Below are 25,218 nucleotides of genomic sequence, written 5' to 3' on the forward strand. Positions count from 1 at the left end.
AGGGGGGAAGAGGGTCATACTCAGAGGCTTCCTGGGTGAAGGATGGTCACTAATACAAAAGTTTGAGAACCACTGATTATTAAAACTGGCCAAACAGCTGCTGGTTTATGCAGTTTTTCTAAAATAGCAGCTTGTGAAGACAAGTTGTGAAAAGGATTAATTTCAATCCTCTGGCTGAGAATACTTTCTCACAGTAATAGTAACATGATTGTTTTATAGCTGTAATTAAAGTTTGACACTACCCCTCTTTTGGTATTGTTTAGATTAAAACAGGAGGTCATGTGTAACCTTCTCCTAATCTGTTCACTTTAAAACACTGCATGAAACAAGTTTTCTATTCAAAGGACACTTGTCCCTCAATTTGTCTGGAGTGCATCAAGTTTAGTTGGAGCCTAATACAGAATAGCTGGCTTCTCACCTGTAGTAAAACCTCTTTGCTCAAGTCATGTCCTATAACACTTCCACAGAGCAGGATGTCCCCTTCAACAGGCTGGAATTAAGGATTTCATTCCTGTAAGCATGACAGTTTTCTAAACTGTGTTTTAGAGGTTGTTCCTAACCTTATGTTACTAAGGTGAGGCATGTTATACCATTTGCTGAATGTGGGTGAGCTCCCTCTACAGACAGAGCTAGAAACATCTACCCTTACTTCCTAAGAAGCAAACTAAAGACTAATTATGCAACTCCTCCCTGCCCCCCCCCCCATTTTTGAAACAAACATCAGAAAATTAAGCACCTCATACTTGTCTTTCACATTCTTGCCATAAATTAGGTGTATGTCTTCACTCTGACCTAGATAAGGGGTATGCCCTCTGTGCTGCCACTTACCTGTATCCATGAAATAGGTGATAGGAAAGGGAATTACATGGGATCAGTAATGCCCAGTACCTAGTCTTCTACAGTTGCTGTTTTCAGAAGCCTTGAGGTCTCCTAATATTGAGCCAACTCTCTGTGTTGAGGTATATGATCTCTCCTAATTGTCAGTTCCTAAATGACTGTTTTACACTTGCTGGTGGAGTAACAGTCTAGCTTGTTTCACTACTGTGGAGCTGGTGTGCCCTTTTCCTTGTACTTACATAAAAATCAATTATATTGCCCTGACCTTCAAATAATGTACTTCCAGGAATTTGAGATCTAAAGTGTATTACTTCTTGTGTGCAGAGTTAGAAAAGGAAGTTGGGGGTTGGCCACACCTGCAGTGCTTTAAAGCAAGCTCCTCCTGGGCCTGGATTCCATAATCACCCACAGTCATTCTAGCTGAATTTCACTGTACACATTACAAAATAATGTATGGTAATAAAATCTGAAATGTAGACTTCAAGTACATTCTTCCAATTAAAATTTGTTCCCCATATAGCTGTAGCCATATGTACAAAATTAAATATGATAAGATAACACAAACATACCCCCAGCAATAAGTTATACATTAACCTCATCCTGTCATTTGCCCAGCAAAAGCTAGATAGAAGCATCAGAGTTGCAGAGTTTTGGTCTCCAATTATTTTTCAGATTGTCTCTTTAGAACACTTATAAAGGCATCTTTTGGCACTTCCACATTGCCAATTTTCCTCATCTTTTTCTTTCCTTCTGCTTGCCTCTTCAAAAGCTTCATTTTCCGTGTAATATCTCCACCATACTATTAAAAAGGAAAGATGTGTTAACTTGGTATATGGTATAGATAGTACAGTATAAAAAACAGTAAGAGCTGTGCAATACAGTATCAGTAGCTATTTAGCCATCAGTTTTTGAAAAGACTAATTATATTAGATGTAACCTCAGGTCAAATCTAACTCCCACCACTCATCCTAAATTATCAATATTTAAGAGGGAGAAGAGGAGCCAGTGAACAACCTGTAATTTAAGCATTTACACAGGCAGGAGCTTCCATCATCTCATTTATCACATGAGGTATCTACCATCACTAAGGAAAGTAAAGGGTTCTTCTGTAACTTATGTCCTTAGACCTCTGACAAGCATAATCAATTTTTTCTGTAATTCTCTCTAGTTCTGTGAACAGTTATGCACTACATCCTTGAATCTGTATTATCTTGGTTAAGCCATGAAAAACCCAAAGTCAAGTCTAGTCACAACGAGTCTCTACAGGGAAACTGTTTCACAATAACTCACCCAAGTCATTCGGGAAAGACTGAGGGATAGTGAATTTGAGACTCTTAGGTATACAGTAGATGTGCAGCTTTGAAAAAGCTGTCAGTTTCTCTAAACCACAGCGTAAATATAGTGCAAGCAGACAACAGAATCAGTATCAGAAAACTGTATTTTAGAATAAAGGGAAAATTGTATTTTAGAATGAAAATCTAAACAACATAATTGTATAAATAAGAGGACCTTGTCACTGGAGCTTGAAAGTGAGAGGGACAAGTGAGCCAGAAAACCGCAAAGTACAAAAATGAAACAGTGTGGTACGGAGAGGGACATGGGAGAGTAAAGAGATGGACCATATCCCCCTAGCTGGACCACTGAAAGTGTCTATATTCAAATATCAGAAATACCCCCCTCCCCGAATTGAAAAATACCTACGCATTTTGCCACAACGTTCTTTCTGTAAGCTTTCACTCTGTAGGAGAGAAGATACCATATACTATCTGTATACATCATCAACATGTCAGTACATTTCCAACACACAAGCCCTAATACATTCCAAGAAGTAGCCAGTACTAACCCAAATCTATGGGTGGCAAAATGTTTTTAGGTAGTTTGTCTAGGATGCTTGGGTATTGTCATACAGATCACTAGTGTTTCTTTTAAAATCCTCCAGTCCAAGTCAGCTAGGAGGCTAAGCCTCAAACTGTCTGATATTTTTGAATTCTGGAAGCATCCATTAAAGGGTATATATAAAAATAACTAGCACAGTACAATCCCTTTTCTAGCTAATGATCTTACCTGTGACTTATTTCAAATTGACTAACACTCAAAACTTTACAATACTGTCACTAAGCAAAAAATAGAACCTACCTAATGGAGCCAGTGGCACAGTGTTATTGCAAATGAACTGATGACAATGCCCTACCATCTGTATGATTAGCTTATTAAATAGGTGCTATGATTCTTACTATTCATACATTTTAGAATCTATTTCCACTTAGGACCCAAAAGCCACCCAGGGTTATTTATTTACCACTACCCAAATCCCACAATCCTTTGCAGCTACAAAAGCTGACTGCACTGGGGTCATGCCAAGAAACCATGGTTAGTTTGGAGTGGGAGTACTGTAGGTGCTGGCAGGGGAACAGCTAGCTTGCAGAGCCTGCATTAGACTTCCCTTGGAGTGAGTATGTGGAAACAACTACCTTTGCTCAGTCCCCGGGGTCCTAGTGTTCACCACGTACTCAGCACTGTGACCTGATTTTGTTGGAGAGAAACTATTCTACCCGTCACACTCCCTTGTGATTTACTGTGCTTGATCCATTAAGAAACATTACCTGGTTTTATACTGAATAAAATTACAATATGATAATTCAACTTTACTGCCATCAAAAGAATATTAGATTCAAATCTGAAGATCGAATATTTGTTTTATTTTGGGAGACTAGTACTATATAAATGAGAGAAAAAAAAATGTAGGCCACCACAAGTAATTTTCCCACTGGCTGCAGGTGAGGGCCAGCACCTTCTGCTGTTTACCCCTAAACAGACTAGATTTTACAACAAAATCTGTTTGTTTATGGCTGAAGGGACAAATTTTAAAAATATTTAAAAACAAATAAAACATTTCCTCATCATCATATCTTAAAAAGATAGCTAAAGCCAGGGAAAAAAGGTGTAACTTACGTTTCTCTTGCAATGACTTTGCTGCCAAGAGCAGCCTGGATGGCTATTTCAAACAACTGTCTAGGAATAGCATCTTTTAAACGTTCACACATGGCTTTGCCAACAGCATAAGCTTTGTCTCTGAAAGGGAAATTCACTACTGTTTTCTGAGAGAATAATGCAGTCTGAGAGAAAACACTTGAGAATCATCATAAACAGTTTTCTAGACAGTAAGTATTGTTCCTGAAAAGGGTCTATTTCCCTATTAAAATCAAAGATATTCTGATCCTAGCAGAATACTCTATCCAAGGTGAGGAGAAAGACCATTGCACCTGCAGCCTATCAGTTCATATAAGATAAATGATAATTTGATTACATTAACAAAGCGCTTTTCAAATAAACTTCAGTAATTAAATGTGTAGACTGTTATAAAACATGTATCATATTGAATACTTAACCCAAATAAGTTTAGTATAGTTCAGAGCATTTTGATATAAAGGTATATAATTTGAGAATTCTGGTCCTTTTTTGACTTCCTCAAATCCCTGGACTCTATATTAAAGTTAATAATGCTGTGATAGCAAAGAGAATGTGTTTGGCTAGCCTGGGGGTATGTTTGGAAGAAATTCAACTTGTCTCAGGGGTTTGAGATGGGAGGATTTTATTTGTGGAAGATAAGAAGTGTGGGTGATAATGTGTTGAAGGGGAACACATTTTTGGGGGTGAGGTGGAGAACTTCAATTGGCATGCTTGTACATCTTTTGTTTTTAAAAAATGTATAGCTCAGACTTTGGCTAGGAACTTAATAAACTGAAATAAAAGGGCTGCCTCTATAGATTGAGGCATAATCCAGACACACACAAAATAAGATTATAATTTCAGCAGTTACTTCTTAGATTTTTACAAGGGGAGGTGGATGTTTAATCTTTTAGAGGTTTAATAGGTCAGTACAGTCCTCTCAAACATTTACTCACAAAACAGTTACGTTCAGAAACATTTTTAAATGTTTCTCTTAACTTATTAGTAGACATTATCTAAAGGCATTCAGCACTAGCACATATTTCAGATTTTGAAAGCATGAAATGACAGAGATAGCAAATTTACACTGAAAAGCTCCAAAAGGGCTAGAAGACAAAGCTATATGTTGACAGTTTTGTTGTGGTCTGGAAAAAAAAAAATAATAATTTTATATTGTCCTGTATCAAAACATTTTATAGCAAGCAGTAGCTGAAAATATATGCTTTACAGAGTTTGATAGAGCAACATTTGAGCTTCCCTTTATCTGTACAATAGATAGATGCAGTAAAATAAATAGCTGCAGTTTAACGCTATAAATATATATATTTAAGATGCGTATGGGTGTGTATATTTATGATAGGTGATGCTGGTAGCAATCCCCGTATTTAGGTTACATAACACTTTCCATTATAACATATGCAATCTAGTTACAGCGTGAGGAGAGAGATTGAAAGATGCAGCGATAAGAGGAAATGATACTGAGTGGGATTGAAGTGTCAATTTTAGGATAACGGGAACAATGATTTTAAGGTTAGTTCTGATGAAAGGAAGCAGTTCAGGAGTGAGTTCCCAAATAGAGAAGTACCTGTTTAAAAGCAATAATCAACTACAAAGAGATGCAGATGAGAGATAAAATACCAATTTTTTAGGAACAATATGAACAAGTGGGAAAATGAGTAGGCATAGGCTTAATGTGAGAGACTAGGGAACCCATGGAAAATTCTGAAAGCCAGAAGATTAAATCAGAGAGAGTTGATTGCAAGGATGAATGAAACAATCTTCCTGGAGCAAGACAGTTTTGCTTTGTTATTCTGACCCTCTGGAAGTTAAGAAATCAAAGAATTTAGGAAAGATTGTAGTTTGTCATAACAGAAAATAACTAAAGTGTAAATATGAATTTCAGCAACTGCAGATTAAGGTTCAGACATCTTGGAAGGAAGAGAAAAACTAAAAGAAGAGGAGAATTAAGGACACTAGTAAAGACAGCAGTTGGAAGAACAAGTGGAAAGTTGTAACGAGAGGAACACAACCAGAACATCATGTACTGCAGGAAGTTGCAACAGGACACCTGACTTTACAATGTATATGTTCCTCTGCAGCTTCAAAATGTTGCATCTAATATCTCGTTACAAAATTAAACTGAGATAATATTACATTTACATGGCATTGATGTAATCTGGAGCATGAAACAACGGACAACTTTCAATTGTGTACCTTTGGTAAGTTTGCTTCTCTTATTTTCAACAATCCTCTCCACAAGATCTGTGTCCCCTTTTTTAAGCTCTCTTCAAATGATTAACACTTTTTTTCCTTAATGTGAACCTTTTGCTTATAGGCAATTACCTGTCCTCCTTTTTACAACTTCCACTTCCTGTTTTTCTAGTTAAGTATTTGCATCTCTTTCTAAAAATCACAAAGATGTGATTCTTAACATCTCTCTTCCTTTGCAGATCATTCCTGAAGGTGGTTGCAGGATGAAATCCTCACTGCTTTTTCACTAATATATGCTGAAAATATAAAGCAGCAGCATTTTCATTCACTGATTGGGATTCTCCAGTTCATCTACTTACTTGTGTACAACAGCTCCCAATTCTTCAACAGAGTTTCCATTTAAAAGAATATCCATTTTGACAAGGTCTGCTGCCTGGTATCCTGCATCTTCATAATCAAAACTAAAGGAAAAAAAAAAAGTCAACTGCAACCTTGTAATTGATACTATAGTCTCTACTCCAGGAATCTTTTAGACCTTTAGCATTTGTTTTGTATACACATTTTAATAAAACACTTGGATTTTCATTACAGGAGGAGTACTGCAATTTTTAACCATATTTTAATAAATCCGTTCTCTCTCCAAAACTGAATGATAAGTACACTGTGCGCAAAAGCTTGTTCTAAAACGCAGGCAGGAAGGCAGCACCCTTTCTTCTAGCTACTGAACAGGGGTTAGTCTCATATAGACTCATAGACATTAAGGTCAGAAGGGACCATTATGATCATCTAGTCTGAGCTCCTGCACAATGCAGGCCACAAAACCTCACCCACCCACTCCTGTAACAAACCCCTGACCTATGTCTGAGCTTCTGAAGTCCTCAACTCGTGGTTTAAAGACTTCAAGGTGCAGAGAATCCTCCAGCAAGTGACCTGTGCCCAACGCTGCAGAGGAGGTGAAAAACCCCCAGGGCCTCTGCCAATCTGCCCTGGAGGAAAATTCCTTCCTGACCCCAAATATGGCGATCAGCTAAACCCTGAGCATGTGAGCAAGACTCACCAGTCAGACACCCAGGAAAGAATTCTCTGAAGTAACTCAGATCCCACCGTATCTAGTGTCCCATCACAGGCCATTGGGCATATTTACCGCTAATTAATTAATTGCCAAAATTAGGCTATCCCATCCCCACCATAAACTTATCAAGCTTAGTCTTGAAGCCAGATATGCCTTTTGCCTCCACTGCTCCCCTTGGAAGGCTATTCCAGAACTTCACTCCTCTGATGGTTAGAAACCTTCGTCTAATTTCAAGTGGAAACTTCCCGATGACCAGTTTATATCCATTTGTTCTTGTGTCCACATTGGTACTGGGCTTAAATAATTCCTCTCCCTCCCTGGTATTTATCCCTCTGATATATTTATAGAGGGCAATCGTATCTCCCCTTAGCCTTCTTTTGGTTAGGCTAAACAAGCCAAGCTCTTTGAGTCTCCTTTCATAAGACAGGTTTTTCATTCCTCGGATCATCCTAGTAGCCCTTCTCTGTACCTGTTCCAGTTTGAATTCATCCTTCTTAAACATGGGAGACCAGAACTGCACACAATATTCCAGATGACGTCTCACCAGTGCCTTGTATAACGGTACTAACACCTCCTTATCTGTACTGGAAATACCTTGCCTGATGCACCCCAAGACCGCACTGGCTTTTTTCACAGCCATATCACATTGGCGGCTCATAGTCATCATATGATCAACCAATACTCCAAGTCCTTCTCCTCCTCTCTTACTTCCAACTGATGAGTCGCCAGCTTATAACAAAATTTTTTGTTATTAATCCCTAAATGCATGACCTTGCACTTCTCACTATTAAATTTCATCCTATTACTATTACTCCAGTTTACAAGCTCATCCAGATCTTCCTGTATGATATCCTGGTCCTTCTCTGTATTGGCAATACCTCCCAGCTTCGTGTCATCCACAAACTTTATTAGCACAGTCCCACTTTTTGTTCCAAGGTCAGTAATAAAAAGATTAAATAAGATTGGTCCCAAAACTGATTCCTGAGGAACTCCACTAGTAACCTCCTTCCAGCCTGACAGTTCACCTTTCAGTAGGACCCACTGTAGTCTCCCCTTTAACAAGTTCCGTATCCACCTTTCAATTTTCATATTGATCTCCATCTTTTCCAATTTAGCTAATCATTCTCCATGTGGAACTGTATCAAACGCGTTACTGAAATCACGCAATACCCATTCGTATTTACTTCACTGAAAACATTAAAGAGGTCTCTATCCTTATCCAAATCGGATCCCGGTGGTCTACAGCACACCCCAAGCACTATCCCGGGGAGGCTCTAGTAGCTTTCTTCCCCAATGTGTTTGCCCAGACAGACTGTCTTATCCATTCCATCATCACTTATTTCTTTACAGTCTACCTCATTATTGATATACAATGCTATTCCACCACCTTTGCCTTTATTTCTGTCTTTCCTAAACAGCACATACCCTTCAATACCTGTAGTCCAGTTATGACTACTATTCCACCATGTATCTGTTATCCCTATAATATCTGGCTTCACTTCCTGCACCAGTAACTCTAGTTCCTCCATTTTGTTACCTAGGCTCCTTGCATTAGTGTACAAACATCTTAATTTTTGCTGTTTGGCTTCTCTCACATTCTTTACCCAATTAGGCACAGACATTCTACTGCCAGTATCACCTATTAGACTAGTATCTACACTACCCTTCCTCCTAATGTCCATTCTCCTACCCACGGCTGTATCCTTTCTTACTTCGTTTTCTTCCCTCTCAATACTAAAATCTGGCGTGGAGATTATCTGGACATCTCCCAACCATCTCCCCCAAATTCCTAGTTTAAAGCTCTCTTAATCAGTTGTGCCAGCCTCCATCCTAGAAGTCTATTTCCCTCCCTACTCAGGTGAAGTCCATCCCGAGAGAACAGTCCTCTGTCCATGAATGCTTCCCAGTGGCCATACATCCCGAAGCCCTCCTTATAGCACCACTGCGTGAGCCATCTATTGATCATCATAATCTCATCAAACCTTTGTTGCCCTTCTCTAGGAACAGGCAGAATCCCACTGAAGATCACCTGAGCCTCAATTTCCTTGAGCATCTTCCCCAGTCTGGGATAGTCTCCCTTGATACGTTCCAGCGAGAATCTAGCCGTATCATTTGTTCCCACATGAAGGACAATCAGTGGATTCTTTCCCACTCCCATTAGGATCCTCTTCAGCCTCAGGTCCACGTCCTGTATCTTCACACCTGGCAGACAGCACACCCTTCTTTTCTCTGGATCAGCTCTGGTTACAGGCCTGTCTATTCTTCTCACTAAGGAGTCCCCAATCATGTAGACCTGCCTTTTCCTGGTGATGGTGCGATTCTCTGGTCTATCCCCTGTTCCCTCTGGCTGCAAGTCCTCTCGATTCCTATTGTCCCTTGCAATCCTCTGCAACCCATCCCGTATCCTCCTGGGGCTCATATTTGGTGTTATCTCCATTGACTCTTCCCCTCTTCCTGTAGGACTAGGTGCTCTTCTCTTCTTCCTTGCCCTCTCACCTTCAGTGACCACCTGCTGTGCCCCTTCATTTTCCAACTCTGCAAACCTGTTCCTGAGCTCCATTTCTACTTCACTAGCCCATCTTTTTCTCTGCCTGGTTCTCTTAGTCACATGCCTCCACTGTCCACTTTTCTCACCCAGTAGTCTCCCCTCAGAGGTCTTGGGTCCTGCTAATGTCTTTGCTCCATCATCCACTCGAACCCTCTTCTAAACTCAACCAGAGTTTCCACCTGCATCTCCAATCCTCAGATCTTTTCTTCCATCAGCTCTATCAAGCGGCACTTCATGCAGACGAAACTCTTTTCAGGTACCACCTCAGGATCATGTACATGCCACAGCTTCTACATCCAGGCATCTTCATTGTGTCTTCCGCTGCTTGGGTCACTACCACTGCTGCCTCTGCACCTGTCATAGCCTTCTCACCTAAGTCAAATACCTTCTCCTCCAACAGAACTCCCACTCAAACTCCCCTGTTTACAGCTCTGTTTGCTGGCTCCTGTGCCACTGCAGCTGTCTATGCCACTGCCTGACTCGCTGGCTACCTTTATAGGACCCCCTTCTCCTCAGGACCCACCATCCCCACTGGATTCTCCAGGAGCCACTCAGGGATACCAGATCCAAGAAACTTCTTTCCCACCAAGCCAACATGAGAGCACCAGTGTGAGGAGCTTCTTTGGACCAACCTTAAAGCCTCAGCCTTTGAAACTTCCCCTCCAAGTGGCTCCAGCAGAGCCTTTATATATTCTGATGTAATGAGAATCCTAAACCTCAAAACAAACACCAAACTGTTTTTTATATGCACTCCATTTGACTAATTGGTTGCTCTCTGCCTACTCCTGTCAGGTTCCAATGCTCAATTTGCTTCCAGACCTCCCTCTCTCTCACCCCCACCCCCAGCCATCATGCTTCTCCCCATCATTTCCACCCTCCACCACACCCCTTTTTAATCACTTCCCTCCCTCCTCTGACTCTCCTCCCCCTTCATTTTTCTTTTTATCCACCCTCTCCCCTTCCCTGTTTTCTTTCTCCCTACCAGTTCAGCCACACAACACACAAAAAACCCCAACATCCAATCAAACCTATATTCATAAAACATATTTAAGGACAAAACCAAAAACTTCACTACAACATGCAGAACCACCAATCTTGCAATCCTGTCACTGTAAATCAAAGAGTTCTCTCTTGCTACCCATTGAATTATATGAACGTTGATTAAACTGCAATCTTTTTAGGCAGGGAACTGTTATTCTTATGCCAGTAAAATATCTAACACAATTGTGGATATTAAAAAGTAAATCATGAGACCAGTATCAAAGCATAATGCATCTTACTACCAAAACTCCTGAGATCAGGTTTCAATAATAAGACGCAGGTTTGTTGGCTTAAATCCCATTTTTCTCGCAACATATTCCTTTCACCTAAACTCCTAAAGGCTGCTGGTAAGTATATGCACATTTTTATAGCTACCAGATGTAAAGATTATTTTACCTAAAGGAACAAAATCTCATCTCAATATGCAGAAAATTATTTGCTTAATTCTCAGAACAAAGTTGAGAATATATCCCTTCATCTGGGCTTCAGACTTGTATTAATGAATTAACATTTTGAAAGGTTTCCTTCTCACACTGGAAAGAAGAATTAATGAATAAAAGTACATTGTCAAGGTTCCCTTTGACAAGTAGATAATGCTAGTTCTCACATTAGAGCACTGGACACTGCATAATGTACAGCTGGCAAGGGGATAATTATATATCACAGTAAATTATGTTAGCTGATTTCTAAACTGACTGCCACTGATTTTCATAACATGACCTGATTTATTAGGCTGGGATTTTCAAACCCCTGCCTGCAGGTCTGAGTGTAACTTAATGAAGAACTGATAATAGGAAATTCCATTCCCAATAACAATCACAATACCCAAAATGAGTGGAAGCTACTGTACTTATACCTTATACATGGTTTCTCTCTACAATGTGTGTCATTTAGCCATTGTTATTGCAGAACTGATATATAAGAAAAGGGAATGTCAGGAGTTTCTTCTTCTACAAGTCGGGTTTCTTCTGTTTTATTCCCAGTTCTGTCAGTGATGTACAGTATGGCCTTGCCTCAGTTTACTCATCTGCAAAATGGGTTTAGTATCTTCCTATTCCACAGGAATGTTCTACAGCTTTTATGAAAGAAGCTGCTGTAGTAGAGTTTTATTAATAACATTAGATTTTAATAGTTTTATTTTTAACATTGTTATACACTGCCCTTACTAAGTATGCAAAATATTCATAGCGCGCCCACACGCGCACACACACAATATTATAAATAGACATAAGTCAAGATCTCTTACATTTCACAAAATCTTATTTTGGTGAAACATTCAACATCTACTGGTAACCTTCTCCCCACCCCATTCCCCCCCCCCCTCTTTTTTTAAGCTTTCTGGTAGCAGTCTGAGCAAAGATGTATTTGTTTTAGTCAAACATGAACATAACAGTAAGTTTATCCAATCTTTCACTGTTGTATCCCTTGTCCTTGCCATATCCCCACCTCCACCATCTGTCATCCCCTTCTCTGTTATGTTTAATCTACATTGTAAACTCCTTGAGGAAATGCTATTACACATGGATATGCTTCCCTGAATACGGTGTTTAATTATAATAATGAGTTGAGCACTTACTCAAAATTCTTACACTGTATTTTAAGAAAAAAAATTACCTAGCATATCCAGAAGAGAGTGATTTCAAAGCATCATAAAAATCCACCACAATTTCATTCAGCGGGAAGATATACTTCAGCATAACCCTGTGCTCATCAATGTACACCATGTCCTTCTGAACAGCCCTGCGAGTCTAATAAATATGACACTTTAAAAGAATGAACTCTCCTCAGCAGAAAAATCTCACAACACAAATACAGAACAAACAGGCAAATATGGGGCTATTATTACACAGAAAGGTTCTGGCAACAAGCCATCAGACAGTTTGAGCACTTTTTTTTTTTGTTAAGTAGTTTTGTTTAGATTCCCAGAATTCATGGAGAATTACAGCATCATAATTCAAGTGGCGGCTATTTTTGCACTAATGGTCTAGAGATCCATCCCATGCATATATTTGCTAATGCCTCTTGTCTCATCACTGAAAATCTTAAGAGCTTCTGCTGCTGCTCCCTAATGTCCTAATCTTGCAAGCAGTTCTTAGTGGGTGGGCTTTACATCTACAGGCAGCCCCAATAAAGTCAAGGTTGTTAGACACAGGAGACCAGCCATGATGGGGCGCTTGTAGGATCAGGGCCCAACTCCTTTCAATAGTCTTATTTTTATATATTTATTTGTTTAACTATACAATGTCTTCATCCCATATATACTTTCGGCACTAATGTAACAGACATAGTAATATACTGTCCTGAATTAGGTATACTGTAATTTTGTATACTACAAAACATTTTGTGACAAAGTTTGTATATACAAAACCATATAAAATACTGCTTTTAGGAACAGTGTTTATTTATTTTTAATGTACACATTTAAAAAAAAATAGAGTAAAATATTGCACATGCAACAGGGGAAGGTGTTTGGGTGAAGAATCAAGCTTTTAAAATGTGTACTGCAGATGTAATCAATGGAAACAATGTTAGTTTTCTACCAGAATGGGATTATTTGAATCATTGACTATAATTTCCATCATCCTGCTTTGTTCAACATATGTACATGGCAGAGTCAGGTAAAGCATATCATATTTGCAACACTTGTCAAAGAGACAAGAAACTGCAAAACTCCCTAAGTTAAGCAAGAGAAACTGCTGTTATTCAGGTCTGTGGATAGAAATTATATTTAATTAAATTACTCCTACATATGCTGTACCTAATACCACCAGCATCTCCAATTGGTGATTCCCCTCCTTAGTGGTGAAACAAACTAGCAAAACCCCATCTCTTTAATTGGGAGCTGGATCAATTGTTTAAAAGACTCTCCAGGGTTGAGCTTGAGTAGCTATCTTTCACTGGATAATCTTCTATGCAGTGTTGTAGCCGTGTTGGTCACAGGACATTAGAGACGCAAAATGGGCGAGGTAATATATTTTATTGGACCAACTTCTGATGGTGAGAGACACAAAGTTTCTAGCTACACAGAGCTCTTCTTCAGAAGTTGGTCCAATAAAAGATATTACCTTGCTAGATGACCTTATAATTCAGAAAAGTGATGTCATTCAGACCTGACAGTTTTAAATCTTGATATTATTGAGAGAGTATTATTACTAAACATTCCTATGGTACCCATCACTGTGGTATCTAGATACCACATCTGGTTTAAGAGTGCAATCACAAAACTAAAATTCTATACAAACCTGACAGAGAGTTATTATTTTTCCAATATATTCATCAGGTGTTATGATAGTCCCCAAAACGGTTGGTTCCAAATATTCTGATACTGAAGATTTATCAGGAAACTCAGCAGGGTTGATAACAGTAATCTCCTCTTTTCCGTGCTCCTACAAAAGGAAAGACATCAACTGAATCAAGAACTTGCTTCCACTAGAGTCCCTTTACAAGTACTTCTAGTGAACTTTATTCTCAGACCACTGATTAGAGGAAAGACATTTCTGGAAATTTATTTATGAAAATAAGAACACTTACATTATTATTTCTTGTTTCATAAGTTTTTGATGTTCATTAAGTATAAGGAAGCAGCAACATTAAAATGTAAAGCTACCTTTGCAGCCTCAGGTATTAATGATTGTCTGGTACAGTAAGGCAGGTAACTATCTCCAATATCAAGTAGATTAAAACACACAATTTTACCTCTACCTTACTTTTGTGCCAAATGTAGCGGACCAAAATAGAGTGTTTACTTTTAAAAACTAGGCATCATGACTGTGATCCCAATTCTGCAAGCATTTCTCACACAAAACTCCCAGAAGCAAGCCCTTTGTCAACACAAATCAATGTTTATTTTGAATGAATAAAGCGTTGCTGCAGAGCATCTATAACCTCTCTTCAGAATGTTGTGGTGGCTTACCATAGACAAGTGTATCTTTTTGTTACATGTAAGTCTTAATTCTGGTTAATTTAAAATACACTGAAAGTAAAGAAGGATCATCAGTGCTCAATTTTTCAATTTATTAAATTGAGTTAGTTTTAATTGTAAAAAAAAAATCTACAGGGGTGTTACAATGGATGAAAAATTGTCACATAAAACACATAGCCTCAAAGACTTTAAGGTCAGAAGGGACTATCATGATCATCTACTCTGACCTCCATATATATAAATGACTTTTTATACTGCGCTTACGAATATCACTAGCTCCCACCCTTTTTGTCAATGGCAGTATTTCTAGAAGACTTTTCCCATTTAAAATACATGAAAGGGGGGAAGCTTCACAAAATTTCATGCTGTGAGATTATATAAATTATATTGCAATTATCAGGGGGTAGCCGTGTTAGTCTGTATCCACAAAAACAACAAGGAGTGCAATGGCACCTTAAAGACTCACAAATTTATTTGGGCATAAGCTTTCGTGGATAAAAAACCACTTCTTCCATATATCTGAAGAAGCGGTTTCTTACCCATGAAAGCTTATGCCCAAATAAATCTGTTAGTCTTTAAGGTGCCACCGGACTCCTTGTTGTATATTGCAATTGTTTGGGGAAACACTTGTGAGAAATGTGATTATCTCAAATTCATGGCAAATATGATTTTAAAGCACTACCAGACATCGCATTTCAGTCAAAGACATAAAAGTACTTGAATGGAATATTTTTAAATGTCAGCCATCTAAATTAGTATGTTTAAATACTGAACCGAAAAACAGATTTACCATCAATGCAGAAGGATAGGAATAAAACACAATGTAATTAAAATCTCCTAAATACCATACAGTCTTGTCTACTGTCAATGTTATCGTAATATTAATATTAGATTAAAGGAATAGCTGAAATGTAAGAGCACTGTACCTCTGCAAAAGATGGTTTTAAAAGCCTCTCGTTTTCACTATGAAAATTCATGCACCGTCCAAACATTATGTAGAAAGATTATTATGAATACCAATGAAGAAGAATTTCACACAAAAACTACATTAAAAGATCATTAAGGCTGAAAGGTGACCAGTGAATAAAGCATTTGCTCAATATTTATTTTTTATCCTCATTGTTCAATATTCACTGCATAACATCCAACCCCCAGACTGGAAAAGGGCACTTTCATTATTCACTACATATTGACTAAATTCTGCAACAAGTAAGAGGCAGGAGTCTCAAACGCTGAGTTACAGATTAATGCTTTACACTATTTGACTGCTGGGATTCCAGACTTTTAGATGATATAAAGAATTTGCTCTGGTTTTAAACAATTTGAGACAGCAGCCACCAAAATCAGTTGAAAATTGAAGTTGTTGGGAAAAGGCAAGATGATACTCAGAACATGTTATTTTAAAGTCAGGTATCTTGACCTAGTAAGCTAAGAAATTTTTGATACATTTTCAAGCTGTCCAGCACTGTACAGCATTCATTTTTATAGCCCTAATGGTTTGCAAGACAATGAACCTGAAATCAGTCACTACTCCCATCGCTCCAGGAGTGTTATCATTGATCTTACCAGTTGTGGACTTCAGGCCAACATAACTTTTAATCCTTATGACCATCACTTTTCTGAAACAGTCACCTTTTAATCAAGGGGTTGTGTGTATCTAAAAGGATGCACAGAACCACCTGCATTATGAGAAATTGCTTCATGGCATGACTGTATTTCTTCCTTCCTCTTTGAACTCCAGTGAATGCCAATTTTAGTCACTTTCAGGAAAGTGAGAAGAGATGGAATCCCTTGCATGCTATGTTTGTGCTGAACTGTAACTGAAAGGCTACAGCTCAGAGAAAATGCAATTTCTATATTTTGCATAACTGTATTGCTAGAAACATTATCTGTGGAACCCATAATGAGATGTGCTGAAAAGTAAATTGCTCCCATGGAACAGGTATTCACTATTTTTTAATTAAAATCAATGGGAAATTTATGAGCTCGAGTGGCACGCTGCAGAAGTCCTTCACTTTACATGAGACAGCACTAAACTCATGAACAACTGAAAAGTTTGCCATTTTATTCTTGACTGTATTCCAATTAAAATAATTCTGCTCTGTCTCTCCTGCCAAAACAAATATTATACAGATGCATCACAAGAGTCTTTTCATAGTTCAATTCAAATCTTGTTACAGCTTTTTGGGAGAGAAAAATGTGGGAAATATTGTCACTGAGAGAAATTGCGGTCTGTATATCAGTCTCTCAGCACTAAGATCCGAAGTTACTTAGAGACACGATCTCCCACAGGCAGCACAATGTAGACTTAATTACATAAAAATAAAATAATGTTATTCTGAGTGCTGGACTTCATAAGCCTGAAGTTAGGAAGTGCCAGAATTAAAGCTGCCTGCCTGTGCAACATTAATTCTGCCCCCTTGTGCAGATGTATTATGATGTGGGTCTTGAGTTACATGACCACAAATTATGTTTTTCAAACAGAGGGTTAAATATGCAGTAGTCCCATTTTATAGACAGCTTAGCTGAGTAGATAGATTTGGAAAATTTTTACAGACAGTTTTCAGAGTAGCAGCCGTGTTAGTCTGTATTTGCAAAAGGAAAAGGAGTACTAGGTTCGTCTCTAAGGTGCCACTAGTACTCCTTTTCTTTTTATAGACAGTGTGACTGAATGGCCAGCCTGACACCAGGGTCCTTCCATATCAGAGACCTAGATTCTAACCCATTGTGTAAACTCTCAATGGATAGGAGGCCTTGCTCAATAATAAGGGTTTTGAAGGGCACAAGTCAGTAGAACAAGCGAGACGTGAGCTCATGTCTCTTTGGTTCCCACCAGCAATAGGTGCAGAATCTATATTATCAGTGTCCCCAGTAGTGTTCTATGTGTGGCACATGGCAATGGGGGGAGGGACAGCTGAACTGCTGGCAATTGATAGCCTGCTGGGCAGCTGCCGCACAGGGAATTTAGGGGAACAGGGAGCTGATAGTGGGGCTGCCGGTCCACCCTGGTTCCAAGCCCCCACCAGCTAGCTCCAACGGGCTGCTCTTCCTGCAAGCAGTGGACAAAGCATGTTATAAGGGAGCACTGTGCAACTTTAAATGAGCATGCTCCCTAACTGATCAGCAACAAAACAACGTTAACCGGGACGACTTTAAGTGAGGAGTTACTGTAATATGACTAGCTTACCCCTCAACGCACAAGCACACAACTTATCAATACCACAAACAGTGTAATACCACATGCCACAGATTGCAGCCTTAATTTTTCCCTGTCTGCACCCTTCTGCACACATCCTTTTTCCAGATGTTTTCTCCAACACTGGCAATTGTGGATGTTTGGTATGCTAAAAGGAAGTTTAGCAAGGAGCGATGTATGCTGAAGGGTAGATAAAAGGTGTCATGGAAGGCTGGCATCCGTAGATGAACAGTTACGGTTCTGATGTGTGGTCTGTAATTGTAATAGTGATAATGTACCTGTGGGTGCAAGGATAGATCGTATGTACTGTTAGGCAGCTTAACTTTGTTTCCTTGCTTCTGTGGGTTTGTACACCTGGCATGTGAGGTGTGTAGCAACCCTAACTGCTTCCAAACAAAGTCTGTGTATTACCTGCCTTGTTTCGTTAAGCTCAGTTGGAAGTTGACACTGGATGAGGGGACAGACATGACGGGGGGGAGGCAAAAGTGAAGGGGAGAGAATCTTTTATCTGTCAGCAGCTCCACATGAATGCTTCTCCGTTGCAATACAAAATTTAACAGAAGAGCATGTCTCCAGGTGGAGAAGGTTCTTCCTCATCAATCAGGTTTGCATGCCCCCACAGACATAATTATGGAGTTATGACGCGGCACTAGGGTTGTCGATTAATCGGAGTTAACTCACACAGTAAACTCAAAAAATTAATTGTGATTAATCGCATTGTTAAACAATAGAATACCAATTGAAAATTTATTAAATATTGTTGGATGTTTTTCTACATTTTCAAATTCGTTCATCTCAATTACAACACAGAATACAAAGTGTAGTGCTCACAGTATTTATTATTACAAATATTTGTACTGTAAGAATGATAAACAAAAGAAATTGTATTTTTCAATTCACCTTATACAAGTACTGTAGTGCAATCTCTTTGTCGTGAAACTAACTTACAAATGTAGATTTTTTTTTTGTTACATAACTGCCTTCAAAAACAAAACAGTGTAAAACTTTAGAGCCTACAAGTCCACTCAGTCCTCCTTCATGTTCAGCCATTCGCTAAGACAAACAAGTTTGTTTACATTTACAGGAGATAATGCTGCCCGCTTCTTATTTACGTCACCTGAAAGTGAGAAATGTGTTTGTATGGCATGTTTGTAGCCAGCATTGCACGGTATTTATGTGCCAGATGTACTAAAGATTTGTATGTCCCTTCATGCTTCAACCACCATTCCAGAGGACCTGCGTCCATGCTGATGACAGGTTCTGCTCGATAACGATCCAAAACAGGTGACATGGTAAACAAGAAGCAGGCACCATTATCTCCTGCAAATGTAAACAAACTTGTTTGTGTTAGCAATTAGCTGAACATGAAGTAGGACTGAGTGGACTTTTAGGCTCTAAAATTTTACACGTAAATTCAACCTTCATGATAAAGAGATTGCACTACAGTACTTGTATTAGACGAATTGAAAAATACTATTTCTTTTGTTTTTACAGTGTAAATATTTGTAATGAAAATAAATATAAAGTGACCACTATACACTTTGTATTCTGTGCTGTAACTGAAATGAGTATAATTGAAAATGTAGAAAACATCCAAAATATTTAAATAAATGGTATTCTATTATTAACAGCACAACTAATTGCTATTAATTTTTTTAATCGCTTGACAGCCCTACCAGGCACATATAGAACATGCAGGGTTTTTCACATCAAGACAAATGCAGGGCATAAATGGCAATTTTCAAGAGCTCGTACCTCAGCCAATTCTGTACATGTGCACAAGGAGCCAGCAAAAAGAGCCTCCTTTTTCCCAGAACTATCCCTGCCAAATTTCAATGCTGTGCTGCAAGCCACAGAGACACTAGAGTTCCTTTTTTTTTTTTTTTTTTGAACCCACAGCCTGAGGAATTTTTCTACTGTATAGTGCTAAGGAACCTAAACAAGGGAGAAGACGCTGCTGCTTCACCTATAAGATACTGATCTACAATTTATTTTACTAGCTTAGAAAAGGTTTTAGGCTGCTGTTCATTTCAAGCTCCTGTAACTAAATTACAATACCTTTTTCAGTTTTGCTGAGGAAAGAACAGCTTTATATGGAACAGTGGGTGCAGTCAAAATGACAGATGCATTGTATTCTTGCTCCAAGCGCTGATTAAAAACTTCCAAATGTAGAAGACCAAGAAACCCCAACCTAAAAAAAAAATACTTTGTTATTCAAAATGTGCACTCTATTCCTATGGTATTATTTTACATTATTAATACAGTGCTAGGAAACTAAATGATATGGCAATGTCAAGCACAGTAAAGGCAATCCTTAATCCTGACCAATGACATCTATGCCCTTTGATTCCAGGATAGAGCCAAGCAAATAATTGTGGGGTTTTTTTGGTTTGGCCAGCAAACGGGGGCACTCACCTGGGTGGTAGGTAAGGTAGGTCAGAGATGTGGATTCAAATCTCCTCTCAGCCCAATTGTGTTATAACTCTTAGCCCAGTGGTTAGTGAGACAGACACACAGAAACAAACACACCCACCCCAAAAACTGAACTTTTTTGGCAAATTAACTATTAATCTGAGAAATTTCTCCCAGCTCTACTCCAGGGCTTCTCTTGAAGGAAGACTGCCAATCAAGACAAATTGTGTGCTGTACACAAAAATGGACTAGAAATAAGATCAAGCACTCACTTTAGGCCTAATATGAATTAGAATTAAAATCCCCAGAAGTAAAAGACCTATACCATCAACAAGCCCCCCCATATATTATAAGACTCTTCCTAAAATTAAAGTGTAGTAATTGTAGTAAGTCTCACCTCCATCCAGCTCCTAAGGCAAGGCTGCTATCCCGATGAACAGTTACACTGGAATCATTTAGTGTCAGTTTTTCTATAGCACTTTTCAGGTTGTTATACTCTGACTGGTCTACCGGGTACATTCCTGTAGAAACACATTACACTGTACACCATTCAATCAAACTTGACATGATAAAGAACCTGATTTTGCTGAACCAGTTTATCCTTTCGAGCCATTTAGCTACATCTTGACAGAGTTTATCTTTAATTTACACCCCTAAGTATATGTAATGTAATGAATACGGAAATGTGAATTAGAAATACCTTTCTTCCATTCCAATTCACCTGTCCTATAGAAATATGCATCTCATATGAAAGAGTTCAAAAGAACTGAATGTCCAGAAATGGTCACATTCTTAGAAATTCACCAGGACGAGGTGAATACATTTCAATTGCAACTTTAAAGTTTTAGGATTACTTCAAATATAACAGTGGTTCTCAAATTTTTGTACAGGTGACCCATTTGACATAGCAAGCCCCTGAGTGTGACCCCCCCCTTATAAATTAAAAAAACATTTTAATTTAACACCTTTATAAATGCTGGAGGCAAAGCGGGGTTTGGGGTGGAGGCTGACAGCTTGCAACTCCCTAAGGGGTCCCCAGTTTGAGAACCCCTGAGATAGAAAGATCATGAAAAATAGTTACAATTCAAACCCAACAAATAAGATTGCTCTATGAGAAACTGAATGGCTCTGAAAGATACACCCACACATTTTTGGCCTATTGTAAGGGATTAATATTCAAATGCCTCCCAAGCAATAAAACATCTGTAGTTTTATATAACTCCTGCTGTAACCTGCCCTGCACATATAAATTTACACCACACAAACAGAATTAATGCCTTTCGATAAGATGCTCCTTCCAAATACATGTGCAGCACAAAAAGCAAGAAAGTAATGTGCCACATCAAATCATAAGAAGTGAAAACATTTAAATAGTGAAACTGTCGGGGTGACAAATGGTTCACATAATTCGTGCTAGTTACAGGCTCTGTTGTGCTTCTATGGCACAGCCATGTTTTGCGAACAGTGTAGATTGCTCTGCTCCAAGAAGCTCCCCTCCTGGACACAGATTACCTCCTGGAGTTCTCAATGTAGGGGGTATCTTAGCCCTGCTGCCTTCCTCAAATGGTATTAGTGGTGCTGGTACAGGTCTGAGGAACAGTGCAGAGGAGTGAAAACAACATGGCCCACCCTCTCTGGTGCACACTGCCAGGCCAAACATGGTGGAAGTACCACTCTGCTACTTCTCCATTTACCTGCACATGCCCATGTAAGGCCTAGGCACAATCTGGGCCATAAGTGTTTACTGTGCTTTCCAATAAAAGTCAGATTTAAAAGCCAGTTACTAACAAACATTGGAGCAGTGAACAGCTAACAGCAGAGTTTGGGGAATGAGATACCCCCACACATACTTCCCTTTCTCCCCCCTCCCACCACCAGAAATAGTGCATAGGAAGAAAAAACAATGATGGCTACTGAGGCTCCTACGGAGGATAGGATAGGAAAGAAGATGGTTAGATGCAGAAGCTGGGGGGACGTACATCTGGTGGGAGCTACTTATGTATGAAACGTCACTTGACAGAGCTCATGGCAGAGAAGATCCAAGGATTAGAGATGAAGCTGGAGATGATGAAATTTAGAAGGGGATTTGAAGGTATAATGCAGAAGAGGACAGAGAAGGTGGTACAGCAACTAAAGATCTGTGGACACCTGCCAAACAAAAGGAGCTAAAGGGAGGACTGCCAGATCCATGGGAAAACGTAACCATAAGGACAAAGCAGAGGAAGAGACCACCTAGTGTGAAACTGAGTTAAGTAACAGTTTTGCTGCACTGGAGAATGAGAAGAAAAAACAGGCAGAAGATGCGGTGGCAAGAAAGAAAAGAAGGGAAACCAGTTCCTGCAGAAAAAAGAGGAAGAGATGATGGACCCGAGCCTAAGGAAAATGGAGGATAACATGCAAGTATTCATACTAATACAAGGAACAGACAGGTCTATATGATCAGGTATATGTGACCTATACTCAGAAGAATTGACAGGCCTATAACCAGAACAGATCCAGAGAACAGAAGAGTGTGCTATGTCCCAGGCGCCAAGATGTGGATATGGAGCTGAAGAGGATCCTGAGAGGAGTGGGCAAAAATCCACAAGTTGTACTGCAAGTCAAGATGAAGAACACTGCTAGATTCCCACTGAAATAGATCAAAGATGACTATGCTCAGCTCAGTAAGATGCTAAGAGGAAGCTTGGGTGATTTTCAGTGGAATACTTCTGGTCCCTAGAGAAGGAGGCAGAATGCATGACAAGACAATTAAAATCAACAAATAGCTCAAGGATTGGTGCGACAAGGATTTGCGATGATCAACTATTGGGAGGCATTTAGGGAAACAAGACTCTTCTCAACTAATGGACTCCACTTGAGTACCTGGAGTATTAATCTTCTGGGATTAAGGCTGGCATGACTGGTAAGAATGGCTTTAAATAAGATGGGGGAATAAGGTTGGGAGAGATTTGAAAATATCTCTATGCCTGGCATCAATACATAGAAGCAGGAAAATCAGCTAAATGAAGACACAGTAAGGGATAATGGAACACCACAAGCTAGAAAACTAGGTGAGGTCCCAGGGAAACAACTGAAATGCTTATTCAAGAATGCAAGGAGTTTGGGCAATAAAATGGAGTAAGTGGAACTACTGTTGCAGGAGGTCAAACCAGAAATTATAGGGATTACAGACACATGGTGGAATAGCACTCATGACTGGAATACAGGCATTGAAGAGTATGTGCGGTTAAGAAGAGAGAAATAAAAGGTAAACATGTTTGGAACTGTACATCAATGAAGCAGTAAACTGTAAAGCAGTCGTTCTCAAACTTTCTTTTTCGCGGACCACTTGAAAATTGCTGAGGGTCTCGGCGGACCACTTAATGATCTTTCCAAATGTTGCTTGTACTGTTAGCTAACTATTGTAAAGCGCTTTAAATAATAATAAAAAAAACCAACCTTTTTTTATTCTTCAAATAGAAGCACACAATTCATATTTTAATATTAGTGGTTTTATCTTTCTAATGCAATCGAAGTGCCCACTCTCCCCCGCCACGGCAGCCCCTGAGCTGGGAAGAAGGGAGGGGTGTCTCTCCCTCTGTCCACCACTGTGGCAGCCTCCAAGCTGAGGCTGGCAAGGAGGGCCATCTCTCCCCGGCAGCTGCAGCCTTAGAGCTGGGGAAAGTCGCCTCTTTCTCTGGCCACCGCAGCCCTGCACATCCCGAATTCCCCCTACCCAATTTTATCACCACACTTCCCCCTCCCACCTACTCCCTATTGCCCACAAGGCCACCACCTCACCTTACATGTGCGTCTTCTCCAGGGGCCAGGCACCTAATTAGTGGAGCCATGCCTGCACGGCTCCAATAATTAGGTGGGTGGCCCTTCATTCTCTTATGTGTGGGCGCCCAGGCACGCATCTTAGAAGGAACTATCCGCGGACCACCGGAATGGAGCTTGCAGACCACTGGTGGTCCACACATCACAGTTTGAGAACCTCTGTTGTAAAGAAATACAAGTGATAGTATGGAAAAAAACAGAATGTATTTGGGTCACAACCACTTTGAGGAAGGATTGTAAAAGAGGTGTTGTTGGGATAATGTTATGGGTCTATTACAGTCTTTTCTCCCCCCAAGGAGACTTGGATATGGATAGCAATCTCTTTAATATCAGCAATAAGTACTTTTGGAAATTGTATCATACTGGGAGACTAACGGCCCTGATAAAGATTGGAGCATAAATGCTACTAATGCTCTTAGGGCCCAGTTATTCCTGAATGTGACAGATTACAATTTTCTTCAACGAACTGTCACTGGACCAACAAGAGGTGATGCAATTTTAGACTTAGTTTTAGTAAGTAGAAGAGCTGGTTATAGGAACTAGCTTTGGATCAGGTGATCACAAATTGATACATTAAATAGAAGGATAATCAAAACCAGGTTGTCAACTACGGATTTTGATTTCAAAAGGGCAGATTTTAACTAATTACCTTAATTTCCCAAAGAAGTCAACTGGACTGAAGAGCTCAATGACTTAAATGTGGAGAAGTCTTGGAATTTCTTCAAATGAACTATACAAAAACTATCTGAGAAATCTGCATCCCAAGGAAGGGGAAAAAACTTGAACGGAAAGGCTCCAGTTGCAGCTAGATGAATAACCACCTCAAAAAAGTTATTAAGAGTAAGCGGAGGCCTATAAGGAATGGGGAAAGGGATTACCAGCAAAGAAAGTTACATCATGGTGGTTAGAAAACGCAGGAATAAAGTGATAATTTCTAAAAGTCAAGCTGAATTAGCTCTTGCCAAAGAAATTAAAAGAAGAGGTTTTTAGTTATATAAATAAAAAAGCGAAAAAGGAAGGATGATGTTTGCAGCTATGCAGTGTGGCTAGGAAGGAGACTATAGATAATCTAGGTATGGCCCAAAAACTAAATGAATACTTTGCCTCGGTTTTCAATGATTAGGATAATATGGAACATGTTCACGAAGGCACAATGGCTGATGGAAATGAATGTCTAAGAAATGGAAATTAGAGGTGGAACTGAGGTGGAA

At 39.3% G+C, this 25,218-nt stretch overlaps 1 protein-coding gene across 2 annotated transcripts in view; it reads right to left on the reverse strand.

Annotated features, from left to right (window-relative positions):
* Window positions 1–1,272: 1,272 nt before the first annotated feature.
* GUF1 (GTP binding elongation factor GUF1) overlaps window positions 1,273–25,218 on the reverse strand; it is a 47,323-nt gene continuing 23,377 nt past the window's right edge. For both annotated transcript variants that reach the window (XM_084627244.1, XM_084627245.1), the window contains exons 11-18: window positions 20,586–20,709; window positions 19,835–19,967; window positions 13,901–14,044; window positions 12,273–12,406; window positions 6,357–6,458; window positions 3,790–3,909; window positions 2,539–2,575; window positions 1,273–1,636 (exon numbers count right to left, since the gene is read on the reverse strand). In XM_084627244.1, coding sequence (XP_084483370.1) covers window positions 1,499–1,636; window positions 2,539–2,575; window positions 3,790–3,909; window positions 6,357–6,458; window positions 12,273–12,406; window positions 13,901–14,044; window positions 19,835–19,967; window positions 20,586–20,709 — 932 coding nt within the window. In that variant the 3' untranslated portion in view covers window positions 1,273–1,498. The remainder of the gene's footprint in view (window positions 1,637–2,538; window positions 2,576–3,789; window positions 3,910–6,356; window positions 6,459–12,272; window positions 12,407–13,900; window positions 14,045–19,834; window positions 19,968–20,585; window positions 20,710–25,218) is intronic.

The sequence above is a fragment of the Lepidochelys olivacea genome (genome assembly GCF_965140295.1).
Source record: "Lepidochelys olivacea isolate rLepOli2 genome assembly, chromosome: 4".
NCBI classification, from domain to species: domain Eukaryota; kingdom Metazoa; phylum Chordata; order Testudines; family Cheloniidae; genus Lepidochelys; species Lepidochelys olivacea.